This window comes from Haliotis cracherodii, unplaced genomic scaffold, assembly GCF_022045235.1.
Source record: "Haliotis cracherodii isolate W230 unplaced genomic scaffold, xgHalCrac1.p SCAF_1, whole genome shotgun sequence".
Classification (NCBI taxonomy): Eukaryota; Metazoa; Mollusca; class Gastropoda; order Lepetellida; family Haliotidae; genus Haliotis; species Haliotis cracherodii.
Window position 1 is genome coordinate 27,289,139 of NW_027266264.1, and position 21,804 is coordinate 27,310,942.

Below are 21,804 nucleotides of genomic sequence, written 5' to 3' on the forward strand. Positions count from 1 at the left end.
ACCAAATAGTGTAAACTTTTCGGCATAATAAATTCGATATGACGCCTCGCCTAATATTTTTGTCTGCTAACCTAATATGACACCGTTTACGGCAACTAAAGACACCATAACTAATAATATACCCGTAATTTGTCATGGCCCGAGTTGGAGTGTGCTGGACGGTGCTTCTAGTTTATCTAGTTTTATCAAACTATTTGTATTTTGTTTCAATATATTAAGATTACCGGGAACCATCTGTCAACTTGAATGTTTGGATGGAGAGTTTCATCAAGGAAACTTCGCAGCAACCGAGTCCTACCGGTCGCTACAAGGAGCTCGTACCACGTGACGAGTAACTGCGGAAGTGACACCATTAACATCACCATTTATAGTGATACTCTGGTACAGCCTACTGACTGTGTGACGAATAATCTGGAGACTGAATAGAAATTGGAATACTGCGGTGTTTCATTGCTAACCTTCTCCGCACACAGTCTGACAAAGAGGTGGTGAAACAGTTATATCAGGTACGTTTATCCCTTGGGGGTTGTTCGGGAACTTTAGTAGGGGCCCAGCTAACACACTACGTTTTCACAACGTTGTGGTAAAGTTGTGAATTGGTAACGTAGTGATACAACGTTGTCACAACGTTATTATTACGTCACTGTGCAACGTCGTTTCACAACGTAATAACAACGTTGCATTTTTACGTTGTGAAAACGTTGTTCATCGAATATTTCCCAACGTCTTGTTACATCTTTCCTGAAACGTTGGTGCGACGTCAACTGTCGCCTTAACAAAAATTGTATGAACAAAAGTTTTACATACAAATCGACACAATTTCTGCCGAAAACAAGGCAGTAATTCATTATTTACCTAAATCTTCGGAATCAGGATTTCCATCTCGTAAATAAACTAAAGTCTGTGTAAACACCTTATTATCACGTCACTCCAACGTTATGTGACAACGTAATCACAACGTAGCAAAATTACGTTGTGGAAACGTTGTCAGCGGGCGCCATGCAACGTTATGATGACAACGTTTCTGATACGTTGGTGCGACGTCACATAGTCTTCATCGCGGAAAGCGTAAAAACAAAGGTGTTTACTCGAAATACACTACATTTTGGCAGAAAATTACAATAATGTTAGATTTGGTTTTCACTTTTCAGCAACCCGTGCTTGTCGTAAGAGGCGATTAAACAACAAACAATGACAATAACATTTTCGCCATACATGCATGATTCGCACTTCCATCGTTGTTGAAAGGTTGTGGATTGGTAACGTCGTGATATAACGTTGTCACAACGTTATTTTAACGTCGACCTGCAACGTTATTTCACAACGTAATAACAACGTTGCACATTCACGTTGTGAAAACGTTGTGCAATGGACATCACACAACGTTTTGTAACTACGTTTCTGAAACGTCGGTGAAACGTTATTGAGTTTGCTTCTCGATAGTCATAAAGGAATAGAACTGCTTTATCAAAATCAACATGAATTTGTCAGAATACCAAGGCAGTAATGCATTACCTTTCTATATATTCGGCATTTGAATTTTCATCTCTTAATACTAATATTTCGAGAACGTAATTGCGTATATCTGTGACAACGTTACAACAACGTTGCAAATTAACGTTGTGATAACGTTGTGCTTTGGACATTACAGCACTTTTTGTAAAAGATGTTTAGGAAACCACTTGTAGATCTACCATCTCTTAGTGTTATTTTTTTTAAACATATATATCTATTAACGAAGTTATCTGTCTACTAAATGTTGTCACAAGGAATATTACAGTTAAAAACAATTGGCGCGTATTTTTCGTGGCTTGAGAGCGACTGCAGAAAAGTTTAGCCTGTTGCCTCGTGAAGTGACGTCAGAATGACGTCACATTGTCGCGGAAGATTTGTTGTCACCAGCCATCTTAGCTCAAACTCACTCTGGACATAATATATTACAAGCAAGTGATTGTGAAGCAACTGGAACTGGACAGATGATCTGTGAATTCGAATGAGGTAAGTTAATTTTTCAAAAATAGTCTCCGCTTGTTGATATGTTTCTGTGCATGAAGTGCGTCAAATGATTTAAATGTATCGTATTATTCAGAAGTGGCAGGGTCTAGAATGCAGTTTGCCGGTCATTTTCACTGAGCGTCAGTGTTGATATTAATATGATACAGAGAACTTGATGATAGAGGTGAAGGGGGCCCAAGACTTTTTTCCATATTATTATTTTATGGATACCAAGGGTAATTGCCAAGGGCAAGCGGTATATTTTTGACCAGAATTCAATCTGGTGGCGTTTTGTGGCCGTCATATAATGTTCGGGTTTCGATCGTAAGCGTGTAGATTTGTAATAGGCCTAACTTATGCATCGCCTACTGACCGCACTGACAGTAATCGCCATTTCTCTCGTGTTATTTCTGAAATCATTACTATTTAAAGTTTACATGTACTAATCTTCTGACTGATTTTTGTGCAACAATGTGGCTCATCGAGGCCATGGGAAAGGTTAAGTAGATTTCTCTTATACAGCTAAAAGAGGGAATCAAAACAATTGAAGTATTCAGATCGACTCTCCGTAGGCTGCTAGTTATAGCCCTAGTCTAAAGCGCTCAATGATGTTATGAAAAAAATCGTATTTTCGGGAAGAGACAGAAACATACTTGTTGTTTCCGAAAAGGCCTAATTAGCACTGACTGAAGTAGCCTAAATGTGGATCATCAGGTTGTTGCTGCTGTCTGTAAAGTTTATCATAGCAAGGTGCTTATCATGTGTATTTTTATTATTTCCGAAAAAAGAATCAATTCATCATTTTCCGATAACTAGATCTATGTCCGACTCCTTTCTAATGAAAACGAGCAAAAGTAAAACGAGTCTCTCGTCGCGCTGTAACGGGGTGTTTGCGGTATTGTCCTCGCTGGTGATGATAAGCTAGTCGATAGTCAAAAGTTAAATATCACCGTATATTGTCAGTGAGTTGGTCATCGTTTGTTGATTATTAAAGTGAGATAGGTGTAGCCAATGTGCACCAATGAAAAATACAATGGAATTGATAGCAACCATATTCGTTCGGTTTTCGATCTCCATATATTGCCAGGTAGGCTACCATACTACAGAATTATATTTAACGATATTCAACTGTATTAGATCTATGTTAATAAACGTAGTGACAAATAAATTTCAATAAATATTTAGAGCTGTTTCAACTTCGTCTGGTATTGTATAAGCTATTGCATTTTGTTTATTTCCCCATGTTTCTAATCTTTGTAAATGTTAGAACATATATAACTATCCTGGCATATTAATATGGAAAATATTAAGGTAGATCTAAGTATTAAAAAAAAATCACAGTTTTAATTAGGATAAATACCCCAAAGTGTTAACACTTTTATCACTTATTGGTGGGCCAATTCATAATTCATATTCAACATTCTTGCTTCAAATATGGGAACTATTTATTTTATTTGGCAATATATATTTTTCATTTATGTACATATTTTTCAAATAAGGTTTTAGAAACTTGGCCAACATATTCACTTGAATCACTAGTTTGTGATGTACAGCAGAAAGGTAAAGTTACTGCTTTTGAATAACTACAGTTGATCTATTGACTGATAAAACTATTTGCCAATATTACCATCAGTTACATCATACTCTATTAGTCTAAGTAAATGGGATTTATCTATACAGTACTGGTTTATTTAAGAATGTGATACTTTGTGGTTTTTGTTTTTTTTTTCAGGTGGAGAAAACAGTATTGTGGGAGCGTATTTGTTTAAAGTACATCACTGACAGAAAGGTATGTCTGATGCAATAATATATACAAACATCTTCAAGAATTAAAACTTAGATGATTCTTATTTAATTATACCCACAATCTAAAAGGGCGGGGGTATAAAGTTACACCAATGATTCAGTGCTAAAAGCTTTTCTGCTTATGTATGATCCAAGAGCATCATGGTATTAGTGTCAGCGCCTTCGCACTTTCAGCAGTTTTTAACAGTTTAAAGACTGACATCAGACATCAAAACATTATTTTGGGGAATGCAACCGTTATTTTGTTATGTCAGAAATATGTCCCTTGCCTTGCCATTTTATAACATTTGTGTCATTTTTTATTCAGTTACCAAGGCATAAGGAGAGACTGAGGATACAGTTGAAGATCATCCCTGTGACTTTTCATTTGAGGACTGAAAAGGCTCCCCAGCAACTCAGCCTGTGTTCTGACTTGTCATTTAACAAATAAATAAAGGTCACCTCAACCAGAATTCTATTGTCATTTCGTTTACTGGGAAATGGATCTTAGGAAATCAGATGCATAGACTATTCTGTTTGTCACAGTGTTGCTCTCAATGCTGAATGTATGAGGTAAGGCCAAGAAAATGTAAATGTTTCAATTTGTGCAGGGCTTATTGTTTGATGGTTTTTAATTTGCAAATTCGTGGGAAAATCAAATATCTTTTAATTGTGTTGAAACATTTGTGAACATTTTGCACATAGCCTTGAAAATTGTTTTGGAAAATAAATATTATATTACCAAATTGTACATGTAATTTAAAACATTTAGATTTTTATCTTGGCCGTATTTCAAACTCTGCCAAAAGAGAGTGCATTTCATTGACTTGCTGTTTCATGGATAGGGTTAAAGTGAATTCAGTTTGCAGAATGTATTTCTTGGTACCTGACGTCTTAACTTGATTGGTACAAACTTTTCAGGCTGCCTTGGAGGTATTGAGGAATAAAACAGGCGTTAATCTACATGGACATTGCAACAACGTGCTGCAATGGCTGTAGTGTCGCCATATGTAAACAGTATGCGATACCTACGTTGTCGCGACGTAAAAAATGGACGTTGTGACAACGTCTTGATTTGGTTGTATTTTGGTTTACGCACAACGTTGTAGCAACCAATCTGGGAGTCTACAGAATTACGTTGTGACAACGTAACATCACAACGTTGTAGCAACGAAAAGTAAACGTTGTCACAACGTTGTAACAACGTAGAATTGTTTGCTGGGGGATTCCCCTTTCACAGTCGTTGAGACGTTGCGCTTTCAAAACTTCAGCGAGATGATTAATCTGTGACCATGAATTTCTTTCTGAGTTAGCTGGAAATTGGTAGGTAATATTTATTGAGTACTTTGTACAGGCCACCTGCCTATAAAATAATATGCTCAAGACTTTTTTGATTTTCCAACACATATGGTGATCATGTCGAACTTTGTCACTACTGTCTTTAGGCAGCTAAATTCAGTATCATAATTAGGACTGTGCGGAAATTACTTGCCACCCAAGTGAACAAACCGTACATGTTATTACATTTTAGTTTTCTGTCAGGCAAGCATTCACTGTAATATTTTCCTCAGCTGCCATTGGTGGGTCACAGTGGGGTGAGACTCGTCAGAACTGTCATGGCAGGTCAACTACAGGTTACACACAACCAAATGTTTTCCCATAGACTTCTATAGTAACGTTATGATTTTTTTTTAAATAACTAAGCATTCAACAGCTATTACCTGTACGTGTGTGCACAGTTTGGCCTTAGAGCAGCAATAAAAAAAATAAAAATGACTAGCTTAGTCAGCTCCTTTTCCGAGTACCGGAAGCTAAACACACCACCCCCAGTTTCGCACCAAATGTCACCTACTTGAAAATAGCTGTGGTCACATTCAGCATAAGTCATCATGTTGAAAAAGACAGTACTAAATATAGAAAAACATGGTCAGTTTTAATAACTGGATGGATGTACATTTGAAAGACATAAAAATCTTACAGAATATCCTCCAATCACAGCCTGCAGATATCTCTCGATCTGCACTGAAGGCTCCCTACGAAAACCGCACTCTCCAAACTGGTACTGATTTGGTGTAGTAGAACCTATAGGCCCTGAATATAGCCTAACTGCAGTGCAGTATTTGGGTCCCTGTCTTCGTCAGTTTCTGTATAGATGTGTCTGCCTTTGCCCAATTCCCTTAAGATGCATTTTACAGGTAGAACAATGTTAACATTAGGCCTGGGGGGGGTTATTCGGGTACTAGGGTCGGGTGAGGTTGGGGTGTGGGGGGGAGGGTGTGTGTTGGTGTGGTGTGTCCTGAGTCTGTACCCACAATACTTCTAGTTCTGGGAACCATGGTTAGTCATGTGATATATTCTTTAATGACAAAAACTCACTATAGCTCAGTGGTTACGCTTCAAGTGGCTGATGGTCACATTTCTTTCTGATGATGCACACATTCTTTTTGACTTGCATATGTTTGAGTAATGATAAAGCTTGAGTCAACCTCAGTATACGCATGATCTGATTGTTTGATACATGTAGTATTTGCCAGGTCTGCAGTAAAACAATTTCAAATCAGACGTTATGTTCCCAACTCTTGAGACCTACAGTGGGTACCGGGGTAGGGTCAGGTAATAGGGGGGTCAGTACCTAGGTAGTAAATTTTGACTCGTCCCAGCTTGTTTTAATATTAAAACAAGCATGAAAAGAATGGTCTTAAACTCAGCCCTTGTGAGGGCTGAGAGTTTATGGTCGGAACTGGAACACCTTTAGAATACAGTACCACAACTTCTCCTGAGGATGATCTCTACCGTAGGTCACATGTCTCAAAGACAAACAACCAGTTTTTGTGAGAAACCGTGGGACGCGAACTCATGACCTTTCGGATGTTAAGCTCAACTATTGTAAATCTTGAAATTAACGAAAGAGTCAATTAATTGTGTAAAATTGAGTGATCTTGCTTGTATTAATTTAACTTTGCGTTTATGTCTCGAAAATGACTATCAACAATAAGACTTCCTCACTGCACACTTTGGATAGCGGAAATACCCACTTGAATATAAACACAAACATGGTTTATTGAGCAGCAGTTGTAACAAGTACATAACAATGTCATTAAAAAATAGAATTACACAATGGGCATCCGGTTAGTTATCACCTCTGAGGTCAAAAGTTTTACCCACTTGTGTCAAACTAGGCATCATTGAACATATTGTAAAGAAGGGATTGGTAGTGCTGACTGAGTCTATAAATAGAGGGAATGGGTATTATATAGTTGGTATTGTGGCACAAAAAACTAATTTTTCATGATGTCAAGCAGGACAATCAATTGTCTTTAGCTAGTTCTCTAGTTGTGTGACAGTGGTGTGGGGAGTCTGAACGAGTACTGCTGACCAGAAGGGTTCTCTCTGTACTTTGGAAGTTGGGATGACCAAATGTTACCCAGTTGATAAGAAGTACTATCAGACTCTTCATCATATCATCTTCATACACAATAAATAAATTAAAAAAACAGGTAACAGAAATCCATCTGAACACCAGTTGTGTTCACCTGAGAAGATCCGGGGTAGATTAGGTCTTCACCAACCCATGCTTGCCCTGAAAGGCAACGAAGCTTGTCATAAGAAGCGACTAAAGGGATCAGGGGGTCAAGCTCACGGACTTGGTTCATGCATATCATCGTATCCCAGTTGCATAGATTGATCATCATCCCAGGAACCCTGATTGTTGTTGTCTAAAGTGGACCTGCTTGTGATGCATGTTTCATCAATGTTTTCCAGGGTAACAATGTTCGACTACGACTTCTCTATAGACCCTGAGGAGCTGGAGCCGTGTCCATATGACAAGGCGCACATGGTTCGTCGCAAACGTATGCAGTACCATCTCATGAAATGCAGAAAGGTATGGATGAGAAGCAATCACTAGGTATAAGTGTACTTGACTGGTACCTCACCCATGCAGATCCTGGTTAGAATTGGTCCCCAGCAACCAATGCTTGTTGTAGGATGACCCTGTGCAGATCCTGGTTAGAATTGGTCCCCACTAACCTATGCTTGTTGTAAGATGACCCCTTGCAGATTCTGGTTAGAATTGGTCCCCAGCAACCTATGCTTGTTGTAAGATGACCCTGTGCAGATCCTGGTTAGAATTGGTCCCCAGCAACCAATGCTTGTTGTAAGATGACCCTGTGCAGATATTGGTTAGAATTGGTCCCCACCAACCTATGCTTGTTGTAGGATGACCCTGTGCAGATCCTGGTTAGAATTGGTCCCCACTAACCTATGCTTGTTGTAAGATGACCCTGTGCAGATCCTGGTTAGAATTGGTCCTCAGCAACCAATGCTTGTTGTAAGATGACCCCGTGCAGATCCTGGTTAGAATTGGTCCTCAGCAACCAATGCTTGTTGTAAGATTACCCTGTGCAGATCCTGGTTAGAATTGGTCCTCAGCAACCTATGCTTGTTGTAAGATGACCCTGTGCAGATCCTGGTTAGAATTGGTCCCCACTAACCAATGCTTGTTGTAAGATGACCAAATGGATCATCTGAATATTGTTACCTGCAATGTTTGATTATGTATCAAGCTTTCACCTTGACGTACAAAAGTGGGTTTCCTGGGGACCTTCAATAATCAATTTTGAGGGACTTTGCAGACAATATGAGGGTCCTGTAAAGTAATGAAATGGTGTCGTGTACTGTACTTTTGGATAATTACTTGAGCATCTGTAATGAATCACTGATCATGTGGACAGTGGTCATGATTGATGGATGAAATATCAGTTCGGATAACTGCTCATGATTCGTTGTAGGTACAGTAAATATTATTGTGAGTCATGCAGGATGCAGAGTTTTCTTTTTCAACGTCCATTTTCTACATGTGTGCATGGTAGACGTTCACTTTTGTGTAGCGTAAATACTGGTGTCTCTAGGTTTATCAGCACCATACCGTGCTAGTGAGTTTCTCCGAAGTGGTAAAGGCCAGGACCCTGTTCCTCAAAGCGATCTTAGAGCTACGATGATCGTAAGCCTATGTTAAAATATGGGAGTTACGATCACTGTAGCGCTAAGATCGCTTCATGAAACGGAGCCCTGGGTCCTGCATCACTTCGGGCCTTCGTCCCTGGTTATGGTCAGATGCCATGATATGACTGGAATATTGTTCTGAGTGGGGTTAAGCCCAACTCACTCACTCATATTGGATACAATTCAGAATCATACAGCTAAGGATTTTGCGACCTGTCCATTTAATGCCACCCATGAGATGCCTCGACCAGAGCTGAGGTTCCACATCGCAACATGTCCAAACAAAGCTGTCCTTGAGAGGGAGATTGCACATGGTATGTTTCTCTAACTTGTCAGGTACTGTATTCTGTAAACAAGAACCTTTTCTTGATCATTCTAATTTCTGTAGAGTCATGGATGGCCCAGTCGTCTAAGGCGCCACGATTCGCTGTGCAGGGTTGCGTCCCTTGGGCATGCCAGAAACCTATGATTGTGGGTTCGAATCCCGGTTCGCCCCGATTATGTTTCTAGGTTTGTCAACACCATACCCGTGTGTGTGGGTTTTGCCAAAGTGGTATACGTCTGAGATCTGCATCACGATATGACTGGAATACTGTTAAAAGCAGCGTTGAACCTAACTCACTCACTCTAATTTCTGTCTATTTGGTGTGTTCTCTGTGTCCTCTTGGATGGTGTGGAGATTTTATGATGGATGATAGGTCATTATTGGATTGTTTTAACTAATTACTGTTTATAATCAGTTGTAAATCAAAATGATAAGAATCTTATTTCCAGAGCTCAAGAAAACTTTTTGAGCATTTGAGTTTTTACTCGAAGGTGTCTGTATTAATTGGGTTATTACATTTTCATTGGTAACCAATATTTTTTCACTCATCTATTCATCACTCTAATAAACGAAAATTTTAAGATTTTGAAAAAATGAAATAATGTTTTAGATGTGAATAACTGTTCTTAATATATATAGGCCTGACTTGGAAAGTAATTTAGCTCGTAATTGTGTTTCGGAAATTAACTCCTTTGTACATGTTGTATGCATGCTGAAAAAGCTTCATTGTGTATTTACGAGAGATTTTTTTTATACATTTGAGTTTTTCATTTAATGCATGCATTTCTGTACGCAAGTTATTTAAAAGTAATTGGGTTTTGAATATTTTTGGGATGTATTTTACGCCAATCTGCTCCTTATCTGTAGGTCTGTATTTCATCAATGAAAATATGTGATTAGTTGCATATTAATGAACATGATGAATGTGATGGTTAGTGGTTATTACTGATGAAAGGATTGATTGAACATTATTAATAGAAATTTGATATTAAAACTGATTTTTCTCCATAATTGATGATAATATCTGATTGATTATGTTGACAGTTACTGTTACCATCAATCATTGCATCAGTTCAGGGTAACCATGGTAACTGATTGAGAGTAACATCTTTAGCGAGCACTGGAGTGTTAACAGCATGATTTGTTTTTTCAGACCATGAGTTGCAAAGTGATGAAGTGGGCACTTTCAAAGGCTGCACTGATGTCCCAGCCTACAATCAGTATGAAATAACTTGCACAGAAAGCTGGGATGAGGGTATGTGCCTGGGATAGAGCAAGACATTTGCAACCACAGACTTAAGTTTGTTGTTTAGGGGTCCTGCTACAAGCCTGACTGCGTGGCACACTGGTTAACACTCTTGTCTCCCTCGTTTATCTGGTGTGTTATGTCTCCATTTTATTTTGATAAATACCCATACCAGAGCATTTTGATTTTGGTTTTGTTTGTTTGATTATTTACAGAACGCTGTCATACAGCTGGAATATTTTTAAGTGTGGCGGTTTAACGTTCTGTAAATAATCTGGACCAGACATACTGAGCATCAATCAATGCAATTGGGATACGATGATATGCATCAACTACGTCAGCGAGCTTGACCACCTGATCCCATTAGTCGCCTCTTATGACAAGCTTCATCGCCTTTTAGGGCAAGCATGGGTTGGTGAAGACCTATTCTACCCCATATCTTCACAGGTCTCATTTGAGCCTGATTTGAGCAACATGCTAGAAATAGTCATCTAATCCAATTAGTCTCCCAAGTGTTGGACATCCTGATCCAAGTTGGAGGTAGTGGCGATTGTAGTGGTGACGTCTCTCCAAGAGAATCTACGCCACAAAGCTGTGGTAGCGATTGGGTTCATTGTATTCATCATAATAGATTAGAGATACCATGCACTGTATAGCCAAACGTGTGTTCGTGAAAATGCTCAGTCCCTCCCCCACCCATTCATTCACACAGGGTCCAGTCACAATTTTCTCTTTCTTTCAGAATATTTATCTTTGGTTTGAGATGAAGCTGCTGCAAATAGATATTTAACCCCTGAAGCAAAGTGAAATGTTATTTCCTTGCACTAAAAATAGCCAATGGGAAACCCTGGTGAAAAAAGATTTCGTTTGAAAAGAATACTTTATTGAATATTGCTAATGTTTTGTTCAACAAAGAAGGTTGATAAGGTACTTTATTTGCCGGTCAACAGGGACTGACAGTCACATGAATTGCTGACCCAAGCCTAATTTTACTGGTAAAATCGGTAAACAGGAACACTGAAAGCTGCACTCTACTTGCTGTGTGGTCAACTTTGTGGGTTCTACCCCAACTTACCTCCTTCAAAGGGGGTCAAGGTTTGATCCCCCCCCCCCCCCCCCCCCTCTTCTCCCACGCCTTGGCTGGATGTCTGGCAAACAGGGAATAAGTTTGATCTGCAATGACAATGAATTTCAGAAGATCTATCAATCAGACAATACCCATTTATCTTGCAGAGGTGAATCCCCATCCAAGAATAGGTGTCAACCCAGAATTCCTGGATAAAGTCAAGTTCAAGAACATCACAGGGTAATGGTTGGCTCGTAATGGCATGGGTGTTTCTTTGGAGTCCCAGTTATGAATACAAAAAGCATTTTATACAAATAGGAACATTGTTGAGCAAATATTTCATTGTCGGACAGTTTTATTATATCATATGGCAAACTTATCCAATAGAGTAAAGTTGGTCTGCTTTGTTCCCATTGCCTAGCTATTGAATCATGTCACGATTCTATTTCTTTCTTAATTAACAATGTCAACCCATCAGAGAATGTTCACTGAATTCAGCCTATTGTTCAGATGACTTAATGTTATCCAAGTCTGATGTCATATCACCTCAACTAACCAATCGGCCCTTAGAATAGCTAAAGGGCATGTATATAAATATTGGAAAGTTATTACACTTAGTCCTTATGACCCTTTCAGTAACATAGTGTAAATATTTAAGCTTATCCAATCTAACACTATGCATTTTTTCCTCCTTTCGATCCGTCTGTGGAAACATGCTTGAGCAAAGTTTCCAGCTTCTAAAAACATTCACCCGAACACATCCCAGGATCACCATGGTCACCACCCAAACAGAGGGTTCACACACTGTAATCCTGTGCATACACAATATGATCACTTGACTTCCCTTCCACATCCTTCCCTTTCTTTGTGCTGACAGGCTGGTGTAACTGTGATGTGGGGAAGAAATGCATAGTCTTAGATGGGATAAGTATATAAATATACAATTCAGTTTAAAATTTACATTTGTTATTCAGAATGACTCCAGCTGAGAAGCGGTCCTTTCACAAGTACCTGAATCCAGAACATATAGAGTGAGTACTCTGCACTTCTCAGTTTTCAACTCCACCATAAAAGGGATGTACGCCGGTCTTTATTAAGTGCATACTCGGTGAATATCTATCAATGTAAGCTATGTAACAAGTGGCTGTAATCTGGAAGTTTGCCAGGGGCACGGCTGGCCCTATCGTTCAAGGTGCTGCCATTCGTTGCGCAGAGTTGCGTCCCTTTGGCACACCAGAAACCTATGATTGTGGGTTGGAATCCCGGTTTGCCTCGATTATTTTTCTAGGTTTGTCAGCACCATATCCATGCTCATGGGTTTCACCGAAGTGAAAACGTCTCAGGCTTGCCTCACTTCGGGCTTTCCTCCCACATTTAGCTTACAATCTCAACCATATATTAGACATTCTGGAATGTGTCCACATATTTTTCAAGCATAGTTTGAAATGGAAGTCGCCAGGTTGAAACAAATGCTGCAAAGCTCGAGAAAGCTGCTTTCTTATTGGCTGATGTCAACTTCTTGTTAGTCATTTCAGTGGTCGGTCAAAGTTCGTGAAAAGTTGTTCTGACCTGTAATGGGATGTCTTCAGACTTTTGTTTAGTGGCAGCGAGAACTTAGATCTCATTGTAATGAGATTGACATTAAGCTGAGTAGCCGCGATATAACTGGAATACTGTCAAACCCGACTCATTCACTCACTCACTGAAAGTTTGCTCAACCCTTGAGATTGAAAACATCCTATTCAACTTCTGGATTTCCAGGTTTATTTTAAAATGATTGTTTGCATTATGTTCATGTTTCCATGGTTACATGTTCGTACAGATTACTTTGACGAAAGGACATTTATCTCCAACTTTGCTTAATATGAAATATGAAGTATGACATGTAGTGGCTTTTGGCACTGGTTGGTCAAGTCTTTAAACCAAAACAGTGATGATGTGTAGTGGTGTTGTTTGAATATTGCTGACTGTAGTGATGTTGTTTGAATATTGCTGACTGTAATATTATTGGAATATTGCTGACTGTGGTGATATTGGAATATTGCCGACTGTGGTGATGTTGGAATACTGCTGCCTGTAGTGATGTAGGAATACTGCTGCCTGTGGTGATGTAGGAATACTGCTGCCTGTGGTGATGTAGGAATATTGCTGCCTGAGGTGATATTGGAATATTGCTGACTGTAGTGATATTGTTGGAATATTGCCGACTGTGGTGATGTTGGAATACTGCTGCCTGTGGTGATGTAGGAATACTGATGCCTGTGGTGATATTGGAATATTGCTGACTGTAGTGATGTAGGAATACTGCTGCCTGTAGTGATGTAGGAATATTGCTGCCTGTAGTGATGTAGGAATATTGCTGCCTGTAGTGATGTAGGAATACTGCTGCCTGTGGTGATGTTGGAATATTGCTGCCTGTAGTGATGTAGGAATGCTGCTGCCTGTAGTGATGTAGGAATACTGCTGCCTGTAGTGATGTTGGAATATTGCTGCCTGTGGTGATATTGGAATATTGCTGACTGTAGTGATATTGTTGGAATATTGCCGACTGTGGTGATGTTGGAATACTGCTGCCTGTGGTGATGTAGGAATACTGCTGCCTGTAGTGATGTAGGAATATTGCTGCCTGTAGTGATGTAGGAATATTGCTGCCTGTGGTGATGTAGGAATACTGCTGCCTGTAGTGATGTAGGAATATTGCTGCCTGTAGTGATGTAGGAATACTGCTGCCTGTGGTGATGTTGGAATATTGCTGCCTGTAGTGATGTAGGAATACTGCTGCCTGTGGTGATGTTGGAATATTGCTGCCTGTAGTGATGTAGGAATACTGCTGCCTGTAGTGATGTTGGAATATTGCTGCCTGTGGTGATGTCGGAATATTGCTGACTGTAGTGGTGTTGTTGGAATATTGCTGCCTGTGGTGTTGTTGGAAATTGCTGCCTGTAGTGTTGTTGGAATATTGCTGCCTGTGGTGTTGTTGGAATATTGCTGCCTGTGGTGTTGTTGGAATATTGCTGACTGTGGTGATGTTGGAATATTGCTGCCTGTGGTGATGTTGGAATACTGCTGCCTGTGGTGATGTTGGGATATTGCTGCCTGTGGTAATGTTGGAATATTGCTGACTGTAATGTTGTTGGAATATTGCTGACTGTGGTAATGTTGGAATATTGCTGCCTGTGGTTTTGTTGGAATACTGCTGCCTGTGGTGATGTTGGAATATTGCCGACTGGTGATGTTGGAATATTGCTGCCTGTGGTGATGTTGGAATATTGCTGACTGTAGTGTTGAAAAATTGCTGCCTGTAGTAATGTTGTTTGAATACTGCTGCCTGTGGTGATGTTGTTGGAATATTGCTGCCTGTGGTGATGTTTGAATACTGCTGCCTGTGATGTTGTTGTTGGAATATTGCTGCCTGTGGTGATGTTTGAATACTGCTGCCTGTGGTGATGTTGTTGGAATATTGCTGCCTGTGGTAATGTTGGAATACTCCTGCCTGTGGTAATGTTGGAATACTGCTGCATGTGGTTTTGTTGGAATACTGCTGCCTGTGGTGATGTTGGAATATTGCTGCCTGTGGTAATGTTGGAATATTGCTGCCTGTGGTGATGTTGGAATATAGCTGCCTTTGGTGATGATGGAATATTGCTGCCTGTGGTAATGTTGGAATATTGCTGACTGTAATGTTGTTGGAATATTCCTGACTGTAATGTTGTTGTTGGAATATTGCTGCCTGTGGTAATGTTGGAATATTGCTGACTGTAATGTTGTTGTTGGAATATTGCTGCCTGTGGTGATGTTGGAATATTGCTGTTGACAGGCCAGAAGTTCCCGCCCAGCAGAACAAGGAAAACCAGACACCCAACCCCGATGGCAAGCTCCGCCTCCCCAACAACAAGCCTCAAGCATTCAGCATGTACCAGTCGGCACCCCCAGCACCCACACAGCAGATGCCCTCTGCAGTCTTTGCCTACTCCCTGGCTCAGTGCGGACTAGGGCGGGGCATGGGTATGTATGCCATGCAGTTTCGAACTACTAATAGAGAAATTGTAAATTGTGATAATTTGAGGGTTAATATGCCTTTAATTACGAAATAAATGACAAGCGAGAATTGTTTATCATACAATAACACACAGCAGGGAGAATAAACCATAAGGGGGCCTGCGTGGTTTATCCAGCTGCGGCAGTAAACAATGACCACTCATTGTTTATTTCTTAAATGTGATATCAATATTATGTACAGCCTCTTTAAGGATGTTAATAATAAGTACAAGCTTTCAAAATATTTACCTGTATTTATCATAATTTTGTGTGATGATGATTCCCTGAATAGACTTCAACCTCGGCAATGTTGGACAAATCCTTTTAATGAACAGAAGAGTTAAATTTGGTCTTTCTCACAATATTCATGTCGATTATCTGTACCTATTCTTGCAATACCGATTGTCATATCTACCCCACCATTGGATCATTTATCTATGATGCCCAGTTAAATCTAGGGGGAACAGGGCGGTGGGGTAGCCTAGTTGTTAAGACCCTAGTTTGATTCCTCACAGGGTACTTTTTTTTAGCCCTTTTTTGGGAGGGTCCCCCGCCGTGATATGGCAGCGTAAAACTAGACTCACTCACTCTATGGGAGCAACTCATTCAACACTTCCGTCTCAAAAATAACGTTGTCCAGTTTACAACGTCACCAAGTTCGAATCTCCAGAAATGTTTTATCTTGAAATGAACCATACTTTATTCTTCATTGTTCATTGCGATTTATTGCTTAGCTATCATATATTGGGCTAAAAAAAACAATGGTCTTGGTTCTCAGGCACCGCCTGCATCATCCTAAAGTTCGCCGCACGTTTCGTTTTTATTTCCCTTTTTAACAAAAATAAAATCCTTAAATGTTTCAAGTGCAATGGTAGTCAAAAACTGTATTCCAGTATTTTACTCATCAAGGAATACATTTATGTAGGGATGCCCTGTCCCAGTTTGATTGTACACAACTGTTTATTTGGTTACATACTAGTTTGAACAACCCCCCAAAAACGCCCCCAAAACCACTGCCTGGCTGCACTATATTTTCAAAAGCCTTTGGGAGTGGTTGGGTAGCCTAGTGGTTAAAGCGTTTGCTCGTCACGCCGGAGACCTGGGTTCGATTCCCTACATGGGTACATTGTGTGAAGCCAATCTCTGGCGTCCCCCACCGTGATTTTGCTGGAATATTGCTAAAAGCGGCGTAAAACCATACTCAATCACTCACTCAAAAGCCATTGCCTAAGAACCAAATCTTTTATTTTTTTAAGCCTTGGATATTAATTGTAAGTCGAGGCAATGTGTGTGGTATGGTGAGTGTAGTCCCATATTATTGAACATTTCCAAACTTGCTACTGCTGTGTTGCATCCTGCCATTATATCAAGCAGATTCTGTTGGAGAAGGGAGTAACATCACTGGTTGTGATTGTTATTATGGCTTATGGGTTTTAGCATGGTAAGGATGATTGAAGTTTAGCAGGGGTCATATCCTGTAGGGTGGGATGGATGGCAATATAGTTTGAGTTGCAACCCTTAGCCGTGTAAGGATCTGGGCCAGTAGTGAATAGTGTCTCAGAATGTTCTTTGAATGTTCTTAATTTGCAGTTATGTTGTTACCCTGTCTGTCGCTCGGCATTAAGGGGCTAAAACAAGGTCTGGTCGGCTCGGAGTCAGTATACTGTGTCTTGGTATTCATGTTATACTGCTGCATGGTATCTCAGTGAGCTAGTACTATAAATCGGCATCCGTCAGGACTAGTACAAGCAGCCACACACACACACATGTGCATGCTCGTCACTATATAAGTGGAATAATCTTGGCCGCTATGTTAAACCCAATTTCACCTCACCTCACCCAATTTGCAGTTAGGAATGTCGTTATTATAAAAAGCAACTTTTAGCTGAGGACAGAGTGAATTCTCTTGAGAGAATTCTTACCCTTTTTTTACACTTGTGGGGCAACATTTAATTCTGAGAATGTGTAAATGTGCTGCCCCTGTTGTGTGCAGGTTTGAATTTGAAATAAGTATTCTCCCTGAATTCTGTCCTTGGCTTTTCCGTTCTCATGTTGGTGGGTTTCACCAAAGTAATGCAAGTCATAGACATGTGGCTTTTCCCCCATGATTAAGCTGACATGCCATGACTTTCCCTGAATACTGTTCTCCGCCTCCGTGGTCTAGTGGTAGAGCGTCCGCCCGGAGAGTGGAAGGTCCGGGGTTCGATCCCCGGCCGCGTCATACCAAAATACGTTAAAAGATGGTACTTGTTGTTACCCTGTCTGGCACTCGGCATTAAGGGGTTAAAGCAAGGACTGGTCGGCTCGTAGTCAGTATACTGTGTCTGAGTGGGGTATTCATGTTAAACTGCAGCATGGTATCTCAGTGGGCCAGCACTATAAATCGGCATCAGTCCATTCTAGTACAAGCAGCCACACACACACACACACACACACACACACGTGCATGCACGTCGCTATATAAGTGCAATAATCTTGGGTGCGACGTTAAACCCAATTTCACCTCACCTCACCCCGAATACTGTTCCAAGACATTAAACCCAAATGACTCCCTTTTGTTGCAAATGTAGAGCTCATATATTTTCAGAATGGTCAGTGCATGATTATTCCTATTTTTCCACTCAGGAGCTAAAGGTGGCAATGCCCCTCGTCCAGGCACCACAGGCTTGTCCATGGGAAGAGGTAGGGGTGTTGTCAACAAGACCCAACAGCCAGTCAGACCATCTGCTCAGCCAGCTCCTCGCACTCACAAACCTGTTGCCCAAGTCGTCTCAGCGGCAACCCAGCGACCAGAACATCCCTACGAAGAAATCCCAGCCTGTCAGCCAGCTCCACAACAATCAATCAACATTCAAGCTCCGGTTGGGGTGTTCCCTGACCAGACACGGGTCAAGCCTGTGGGGCGGGGGAGGAGCGTCGGCGCCCCGCCTCCTGCAGCCGGCTATGCTGGTTTGGGTGGCGGTGACTCTCCACTGCCTGGTGGCCCTGATGGCAAGACGAGGGGGAGTTCAGCAAAGGCCAGTAACTCTGGTCAGCTTTGTGACTGGTCAGCCTTGAACCTTGGAGGCAAGAGTAACGGAGCGTCGTTTGGCACTGGTCATGGCAGAGGATCACCCAGAGGTGGTGTCATAGTCTTCAATCATATAGTTTCAATGACCTTAAGAATTACCAATGATAATGATAATTATGATGGCAAAGACTATCATAGTGAGTTAACAAAAAGGCCAACAGTTGAGTTGACATCTTCTCAATAATGGTGATGAAAATGATAAGATTAACAATAATTTTACCTTATCTGTTCTCATACTAGTTGTTAATCTCATCTCATTCGGAAAAGGCTGTGGAAACTCCTGTGCTGTGTTCCCAAGAACAGATCCTCCTCCCCCACCCCACCCCTACCCCTGCACTGGAAGCACTTGTCAAAGTGATATATTCGTTTCGGAATGAGGTAAGATAAGCAATTAGTATAAGTCAGGATAAGTATAAATGATATTTTTACCCTAAAAAGTACATTATCTTCAATATTGTTATTTGTAACTTCCTCATAATAGCACATATGTGGATAAACTGATGAGTTTACATAAGGTGTCAATTGCTATCCCGCTGTTTTCCTTCTCAATAATTTTCTTTTCCATGTAAACATTTCTCTTATGTTCAATGCTTTCAGCAGGTGTGAATCCCGCCTTTGTTGTGCTGAAAGTAACTGCGCACAGTGGCAATGGGAAGATGCCTGCCAAGGACTGGTTTGGTGTGTGGTCTTACCTTTTACTTGACAGTTGGACTGTTAGTTGAATAAAGAAACCATTTTCTGTTGCTGCTAGAATTATTTGTACCTACTTCACTGGATCAAAAATTGCTGCTGTTTTGGCATTCTCAGTGGAACATAGGTAAAACATTTTGTTTGTGGAGGAATAATGGAGGCACTCGCTTTGAATTTTTTTAATACTTTCAAGCATGTTAGTTTACAGGTTTCTGCCCAAGAACTGGTTGTATTTGTTTAGTCAAATGTTTGAATATGTTTGTAGACTCAGCTGGTGGCAGCTCCAGGTCTGGGACTGAAACACAGGCTGGTACTGTAAGTGACCTTTATCATCACACTGATAGTTGTCATGGCACTAGTGTCAACAGTCTTTATCATCACACTGATAGTTGTCATGGCCCTATTGTCAACAGTCTTTATCATCACACTGATGGTTGTCATGGCACTAGTGTCAACAGTCTCTATCATCACACTGATAGTTGTCATGGCACTAGTGTCAACAGTCTTTATCATCACACTGATAGTTGTCATGGCACTAGTGTCAACAGTCTCTATCATCACACTGATAGTTGTCGTGGCACTAATGTCAACAATCTTTGGCACAAAACCTTCTCTTTAGTACAAGGTGGCTTCGATGGCCCAGTCGTCTAAGGTGCTGTAATCTTTTGTGCAAAGGCTCATCTCTTAGCCATGCCAGAAATGTTCGAGAGTTCATCAAAGCTCATCAGCTTCAATATTCCAGCAATATGCTCTCTAAGATTAGTTTATGAAATTCCAATCTATTTTCAAACATTGTCAACTTTTCTGCCTCCTACCTACTAAAACTTGACAGTTACCATACAGTATGTATGTGCCTTAAATGGACTCACAGACATTGAAATGTTCATTCCTGACAGATGTGTGTGATGTGTACTGTTTTCACTTGCAGCACGGAATCGAAGATGCTAAGAAAAAGAAACAGTTAATGAAGAAAATTCGCCAGATTGAAGCTCTGGAAATTAAGATGAAGGCTGGGCAAACCCTCAGCACTGATGAGGTAATATTCTGCATGCTTGGCTGTAGCTCCAGATTGACATGTCTGGTCAGGAGAGTTTGCATATGTACAGATCCTTCTCCATGGTATAGTATACAGAATGTCTGCCCGGAAAGCAGAAGGTCGGTAGTTCGATCTCTGGCTGCGTCATTCTGAATGACGTTTAAGGATGGTACTTTTTGTTACCCTGCCTTGTGCTTGGCATCAAGAGGATAAAACAAGGACTTGTTGGCTCAGGGCCAGTAAACGGTCTGAGTGAGGTATCCATGTTAAACTGTGGCATGGTGTTTCAGTGGATGAGCACTGTAAAACTGGCAATATTCTTGGCTAGTTACAAATATAAAAAAAAAAGCTTACCGTATTCAACGCTTTAAGCGCCCAGCTCTAATAAGCTAATATATTGGCAAGTGAACAATCCCAAATAGCACCCTTCCGACTGATCAATGTACACAATTATTCATGTATAATACACACTCGTGTGTTATATGCACCCTTAATTACGGGCAATTAAATCCTGGAAAAATATATCTGTCATGTATAATACGCACAAACTTTTCTTTTGTATCATTTCAGGCTGTAAGCATAAGCAACAAAATTTACGATCTTTCAACTCTTTCACCAAAATTATATTCTAAAAAGAGCCCCCAATTTCTAATTTTGAGAGCCCCCTGGGTGCTTAATACGTCAAATAGGGCATGTCTGAAAATTACTTGTTATCTTTGAGGAATTCAAGAATATCTCATCATGAGAGATAAGGATGAGGGACAAGGGTGGCACAGGCTTTTAAGTGTCCGCAATTCGCTTGCAGAGTTGCATCCCTTGGGCAGGCCAGACACCTATGATCATCTGTTTGAGGCCCGATTCTCCCAGGTTATGTTTATAGGTTTGTCAGCACCATATCTGTGTATGTGGGTTTCACCGAAGTGGTAAAATTTTAGGACCTGAATCACTTCAGGCTTTTCTCCCACATCAAGCTGACACGCTGTGATATAACTCAAATATTGTCCAAAGTGGTGTTAAACCCAACTCACTCAATCATCCTACCAGGTATCCATTCACTGCTGGGTGAACAGAGGCAAATTTTGAAAAAGTTACATGCCTAAGGAGACATATAGCATTTGTTGCTGTTTGTGACAGGATCGAAACTCTCAGGAGTTGTTTGCTGAACACGTTGCACACTGATGATACCCACAATGCAACAGTACCACTGCTAGCTTCATGCACATTGAGATGTAACAATGTATGTGTTGTCATGCAGAACTTGGGGTGGTCAGGTAGCCAAGTGGTTAAAGCATTTGCTTGTCACGCCGAAGGCCCGGGTTCCAATCCCTACATGGGTACAATGTGTGAAGGCCATTTCCCCCGCCGTGATATTGCTGGAATATTGCTAAAAGCAGCGTAAAGCCATACTCACATATGCAGAACTTTGATATAAACAAATGTTATATCAGTTGTATTGTCTGACCTTACAGGAGGTCAAGGTCGCCAAGAAAGAAGAGCTTGAAGAACAACTGCTGGCGCTGAGGTAAGTAAGGATAAGATTTATGGATGA

The 21,804-nt window shown here is 40.6% G+C and overlaps 1 protein-coding gene across 1 annotated transcript in view; it reads left to right on the forward strand.

The window, feature by feature from the left end:
- The first annotated feature begins 349 nt into the window (after nt 1-349).
- LOC139475323 (uncharacterized) overlaps nt 350-21,804 on the forward strand; it is a 28,256-nt gene continuing 6,801 nt past the window's right edge. Inside the window, exons 1-12 of the mRNA XM_071258552.1 lie at nt 350-506; nt 7,543-7,663; nt 8,972-9,098; nt 10,263-10,364; nt 11,589-11,661; nt 12,396-12,452; nt 15,239-15,426; nt 18,085-18,579; nt 19,127-19,207; nt 19,485-19,534; nt 20,148-20,255; nt 21,725-21,777. Of these exons, the coding sequence (XP_071114653.1) occupies nt 7,550-7,663; nt 8,972-9,098; nt 10,263-10,364; nt 11,589-11,661; nt 12,396-12,452; nt 15,239-15,426; nt 18,085-18,579; nt 19,127-19,207; nt 19,485-19,534; nt 20,148-20,255; nt 21,725-21,777 (1,448 nt within the window). The 5' untranslated portion in view covers nt 350-506; nt 7,543-7,549. The remainder of the gene's footprint in view (nt 507-7,542; nt 7,664-8,971; nt 9,099-10,262; nt 10,365-11,588; nt 11,662-12,395; nt 12,453-15,238; nt 15,427-18,084; nt 18,580-19,126; nt 19,208-19,484; nt 19,535-20,147; nt 20,256-21,724; nt 21,778-21,804) is intronic.